This window comes from Echinops telfairi, unplaced genomic scaffold, assembly GCF_000313985.2.
Source record: "Echinops telfairi isolate 266 unplaced genomic scaffold, ASM31398v2 ScPeMD7_7469;HRSCAF=8507_0, whole genome shotgun sequence".
Taxonomy (NCBI): Eukaryota; Metazoa; Chordata; class Mammalia; order Afrosoricida; family Tenrecidae; genus Echinops; species Echinops telfairi.
Window position 1 is genome coordinate 40,717,348 of NW_022111372.1, and position 6,177 is coordinate 40,723,524.

Below are 6,177 nucleotides of genomic sequence, written 5' to 3' on the forward strand. Positions count from 1 at the left end.
ATATTTTTTTCATCACATCATGTCGAAACTATACATATCATTAAGTTTTAACTCTGTATAAAATCCTGGTTGGAGAATGATGGAATTTACAAAATGCTTAGTCAGTCGGGTGCTATGTAGTTTACTACCACTCTCTAGAACTATTTTCTTCCAGGTAGAAGAAACTCTACCTCCATCTGTTTTCAGGATGAAGGATAAAATGCTATTTGCATGGCAGCTGTATAGTGTAAGGAGACATTGGGGGTGGCAGCAGGGGGCTTAAATAGTTGTTTGTAGGTGACAAAAGCTAGGGATGTGTTGTGTTCACGATAGTCAATGAAAATAAATTACATATTACTGAAAAAAATTTTAACTCTGTTGCTCTTTTCCCATCTCTGTAGCCTCTAATTTACTTTCTGTCTATATGCATTTGCCTATCCTATATGTTTCAGTACAATCATACAATATGTTTATGGCTGACTTATTCACTTAGCATAAACATTTTCTAGGTCGGTCCATGTTGTATCCTGTATCAGAATCTTTTAAATCAATTTTCTTATAACTGAATAATAGTTCATTGTGTCTATCTATCACATTTTGTTTATCCTTTCCTCTTTGAATGGATTCTTGGATGGGTTCCATTAGTTAGGCCTTGTGAATAATGCTGCAGTGAACATTGGGGTAGGTGTATCTACTTCAGTTCCTGTTTTCAGTTCTTTGGGGGCATATGTGGTTAACTTTGGCATCTCTGAGGGACTCAAATTGTGTTCTTTTAAAATGTTCTCTTAAGAGATGGGAATACAAAGAACTCTCAAGGGACAAAAATCATGGCTTTAGGTGGATGGGACCAAGTTTTCCAGCAAATTTCTCGTAGGACAACCTTTGCTACCCTCAGAGAATGAGCGGATACATTCTCACAATGGAAAACGTGTTCTCAGGGTCACTTGCCTGACCTTTTTCTCACCAGTGTAGTTTTTGCTTTCCTTAAAATGTCTTCCTAATAAAACTCGTGATCATCCTGTGTCCTTAGAGAAAATCTGTCAAAATTATGCTAAAATTTTGGAATCCTAAGACGCAGTTGCCATAACCTTGTGAGCTGATCTTTGGACGTGGAATTGAACTGGCTCAGCAGATCTCCTTGGAAGCCTCTGTTTTGATTGGACCTTTTTGAAGGTACCCCAACCAGACTCAGATCAGTGTATTGCTGAGAGAACATGTCTGCAGCCACCCACGGATGGCAGAGACATGTTGAAAACATGTTTTATTTGGAACAAACCTGTGTGCATAGGAACTGGAACCCCATCAGCAGTGCTTTTGGACTTACCTCTATGGTTTTGAAGTCTGAGTTCTCCAACGTTATACTTAAACAAAAACAGCCCCCCAACATTTTTATTGACATATAATTCACAAAGCATACAATTCGACAGTTCAATCACATCAAGAAGAGTTGTACAAATATTACTACAATCCGTTTTAGAACATTTTCTTCATTTTGGTACTCATCGTTAATAGCTCCCCATTTCTTCCTAACCTCCCCTGCCATTACCCCAAGGAACCATCAATCTAGTTATTGTCTCTAGAGATTTACCTATCCAGGATTTCATATACAGAAAAACATAAAAAAAAACATGTAAAACTGACAATAATAAAGCAAAACGGACTAAAACCTCAATTGAAAAGAAAACAGAAAATATTAAAAACTAGAATAAACTTAAATGGATCATAAGGGAAATCAAATGATAGAGTGCTAAGTTTTAACCTAACTGCGTCTGCAACAAACCACTTCCAGTGCCTTCTGCCTGATAGCAAGGCTGTTCACATCCCTGGTCCACGGTCAGTGGATTCACTAGGGGCTCAGTCACGTTCGTTTCCCCTTTGTTTCTTTAAAAACACGGAAACAGCTTTACAATGGATCTGCTTTGTTCATGTTTCAAGATTGTGTTTGGCAATTTTGGGTTCCATAGGAGTTTAAAAATTCCCATATGAAAAGTTGTCTTGAAATATTTTGAGTCGTGTTGACATGGTAACAATACTGAGTGTTCTAGTTCATGAGCATGGGATGCATTTTCATGCTTTTGGGTTAATGTTTTTTTCAGCAATGTTTTATAGATTTCAAGATACAGGTTTTTCTCCTCTGGGTTTAATTTATATGTAGGCCTTTTATTTTTTTAAGGTGCTACTGTGAATTGGACTCTTTTCTTAATTTCCTCTTTGGGTTATTCTTCATTAGCAGGTAGAGACACATTGGGCTTCTTTCCGGCAGCTTTCTGATTTGCATATAAGCTTCTAGGAGCTTTCATGGGGATTCTTTGGCTGTTTATATATATAGAATCATGTCATCTGTGAACAGAGATAGTTTTATTTCTTCCTTTCTAGCTTTGGCTGCCATTCATGGATTCATTTATTTGGTCAGTTTAATTTTACTGTCTAGGATTTCCAGTACAGTGCTGAATAGTAGTGATTAAAGTGGACATCCTTGTCTGATGTCTGATATTTTGGGGAAAGTTTTTAGTCTTTCACCTTCCATATATTCTTAATGATAAATTATTGTATGATTATTCTAAAACTTCAAACAGTGCAAACTTTTGTGAAGTAAAAATGAAACATTCCCCAGACTTTATCATCAGATAAATAAGTAAGTAAGCCACTCACAGGACTATCCAATATTGGTAATTTGCTGTTCATGTCTCTAGATATTCGCTATGCGCACATAACTGTGCATAGTTATGTGTCTGTGTTTGTGTAAACACACAAGGGGGCTTCAAACAGTTTATGGAGAATGGAATTGATAGATCATTGAATGTTTCCACATAATTTTTGAAGTCCTCTCACATATATTTGAGTGTGTGTATACACAAGCAGACAGACAGACAGATACACATACACACACACACAATGCTTATTTTGTTTTTATCAGAATCAGATTATTATGCATATTATATTTTAGTTTGCTATTTTTACTCAGTAGTGTGTCTTGAATCCACGTAAGTGGAACTTAACAAAACCCCACCCTGCAATACTGCCGGGTTACTTTTTACTTTTCCGTACTGACTGACAGTATGTGGTAAAGCTGTGTAGCAGCAGAGTTACTTCATTTCTACTTTTTGGAGGGCATTGAGATCGTCTCCAGGTATTTGCTTTTACATGTAAATATGCACTGTACATATTATGCCTTGAGGACTCATGTAGTCTATTGAGAATGGGTTTTTAGAAGTTGTGTTGAGTCAGGGACATGGTGATATTGCTTGGGAGTTTGCATCTGTAATCATGAATGAGATTGGTCTGTGGTAGTGAGGTTAGCCCAGGCCACACACCACACCCCTACCTGGAGACACTTTTTCTGAGTGACTCTGCCAGGGGAGCGCTTGGCCCATGTAAGGTTTGGAGAGTGAGGGTGCTGGCAGCTCTGTGCAGTGGATTGAGGAGCATGGCAGCACCATGTTGCTTGTCTCTTTAGTGTTTACATTTCATTTTCTCCAAGAGAGGCTATGGAGCTTGGGGTCAGGAAAGTTGAGTCCGGACCTTCTGTCCTAGAATACAAGCTTTGTGTCTGAATCTATTTTGGAATTCTACCTTGCTCTCCGTGTGGTTAGAAACTTGCATTTGATGGTGTCTGGTGTTATGTTAGGTGCCATCACCGTGGTTCCAGCTGTGTCTAAAACAAAGTCTTGCTCGGTCCTGCCCCATCCTCACAATCATTATGTTTGAGCCCATTGTGTCAGTCCATCTCATTGACAGTCTTCCTTTTTTGGGCCAACTTTACCAAGCATGATGTCCTTTTCCAGGAACCGGCCTCTCCTGCTAACATGTCCAACGTGTGAGACAGAGCCTCAGCCTCCTTGTTGCTGAGGAGCGCCCTCACGGCAGTTTGGTCTTTGGGCAGCCCATGGTACTTTCAGTGTTCTTTGCCAGAACACTTCGATTCTCTTCCGGTCCTCGTTATTCAGTGTCCAACTTTCACATGCATACGAGCAATTGAAAGTACTATGGCGTGGGTCAGTCAGTCGGTGAAATAGAGTAACTGGTTACATGTGAAAATACGATAGCTGGTTGTATTCAATTCCCTCCATGAAAACATCAAATGGCTTTTGGGTTATGATTATCAAATGGAATCGTCACATTTTATTTCATAAATTTGAATCTTATTAACGTACCTTCACTATCTAAACCTTCACTTGAAATGGGATCATAAGGTGGAACTATTCTTAGGAAATAAATACAGTAGTCAGCTTTTAAATACTCTCTTAGGAAATCAACTGATTGCTTTAAAATAGGGGTTTATCATGTAGAGTAGCAATATTTGATTTTCATGTAAACTTGTGTTACTTGCCAGAGGAAACAGTTCTTAGTGGCGCTTGCTGTACAACAGATGTGCTTTCAGGTTGGATGTGGAAGTTTTATTAGTGAGATCGTACAATGCATACTGGGTCTGATAGGGATGGTCTCTTCACTACCAAGTGCTGCGGGGAGCCTGTGCGTGAGCGTGGATAGCTTGGACGGGACCCAGGGCTCTGTGGTCAGCAGTGGAGCAGGTTTGATCACTGCACATTGGATGGATCAATATAAAAACGAGTGTTCAGTGGGGGAAAAGGGCAAATGAGTGAGATTTATAATAATACCACTCTGATAACTAAAAATGCATGGATACAAAACAGTATACATTTTGCAGCACATAGTCAAATCAAAAGGCATATTAAACACAATGCTCGTGGGATGTTAGCCATAAGATGAAGACAAAGGAAATAAGGAAAGCAGAAAGCAGATAAAATAAAATAAGAAAGTGTGTGTGGAGTGAACTGATGGAATAAGTTTTAAAGCGGAGGCTGTGTAGGAGCAGTGCTAGCCCGACCCCAGAGGCCTTGTGGCAATATGACCTCTGACCTGGACCAGGGCTTTGAATCATGATTTTTTTTTACCCCAGTCTACTTACCTTTCTGGTTCACCGCAATTAAGACAAATTTTAGTTACCTTCCAGTGTTGCTTCGTTAGCCATGCGTAAACTAGCCTGAGCTTTTCTGAACTTGTACTCCACTCTCCAGTTGGAAGTTTGTATTCTGCACATGATAAGCGGTAGCAGTTTCATCTGAAGAAACAATGGCGATCGAATGCATTCCTTATATTGCAAATAATACTGAATTTTTGTACGAACTTGAATTTTGTTCATTCCAAGATTTTGTAATTAGTTTTGAAAGTAGCAATGTTAATATTTTCTTTCTACATATTAGTGATTAAATCTAAAATGACAATGATACTCAGTTTTACTCACGGTCTCAAAGTATTTCAATTAAAAAATGATATAAAATGCATTCTTTTTGGCTCTATTTTTAAAGTATTCTAGAATTCACTGAGTCGCTTTAAAAAGTACTATAACACTCTCAACATACTGTACAAATAATAAATTGAAACTTTGAAATACTTTTTGATTGTGACATTCTGAACTTAATGCTGCAAAATGCAATGAAAAAAACCTTAATTTTGATGTAGGTGAAATTTCACTACTAACATATATTATTCATGTAAAGTTGATAAAAATAGATTCATGAAATACTAGAAATACAAAGTATGCTATTATGCATAAAGCATTAATACTTAAAGTATAATAAAATATTTTAATATTGAATCTAGTTCTAAGCTCAAAAATTGATATATCACATAGATGTTTTATGATACACATGAGATATTTATGATAAACATGAAAATAAAAAACCCGGATGTGATGTGAGGGGATAGTGCATTTGGAGTTCATTCTACCAGGTCAGACTGTTAGTCAACCTTTCTATTTAGAGGTTCCGAAAGATTGGGAAACAGTGTGTGACAAAAAAGGCCTGGCTTGTGGCAGACAGGGGACTGGTTTTGCCATCATGACAATGCACCTGCTCACGCAGCCAACTCAGTGCGCCAGTTTGGGCAAAAAACAGCGTCCCTCTCTTGCCCCACACACCTTACTCACCTGACCTTGCTCCATGTGACTTCTTTTTGTTTCCGTGAATGAAGAGGGACAAATAATAAGTAAATGTTTAGAAAATAACGATGGCAACATATGTACAAATATGCTTGCTATAATTGATCTATTTATGATGTATTTATTTAAATCATTTTATTGGGTCACATACAGCTTTTATCACAATACATACACAAATCCATTGTGTCAAGCACATTTGTACATTTGCTGTCATCATCATTCTCAAAACATTTTCT

The 6,177-nt window shown here is 37.9% G+C and overlaps 1 protein-coding gene across 1 annotated transcript in view; it reads left to right on the plus strand.

Annotated features, from left to right (window-relative positions):
• The first annotated feature begins 4,417 nt into the window (after nucleotides 1-4,417).
• Nucleotides 4,418-6,177, plus strand: part of DIP2A (disco interacting protein 2 homolog A) — a 99,613-nt gene continuing 97,853 nt past the window's right edge. Inside the window, exon 1 of the mRNA XM_045284552.1 lies at nucleotides 4,418-4,511. Coding sequence (XP_045140487.1) covers nucleotides 4,418-4,511 — 94 coding nt within the window. The remainder of the gene's footprint in view (nucleotides 4,512-6,177) is intronic.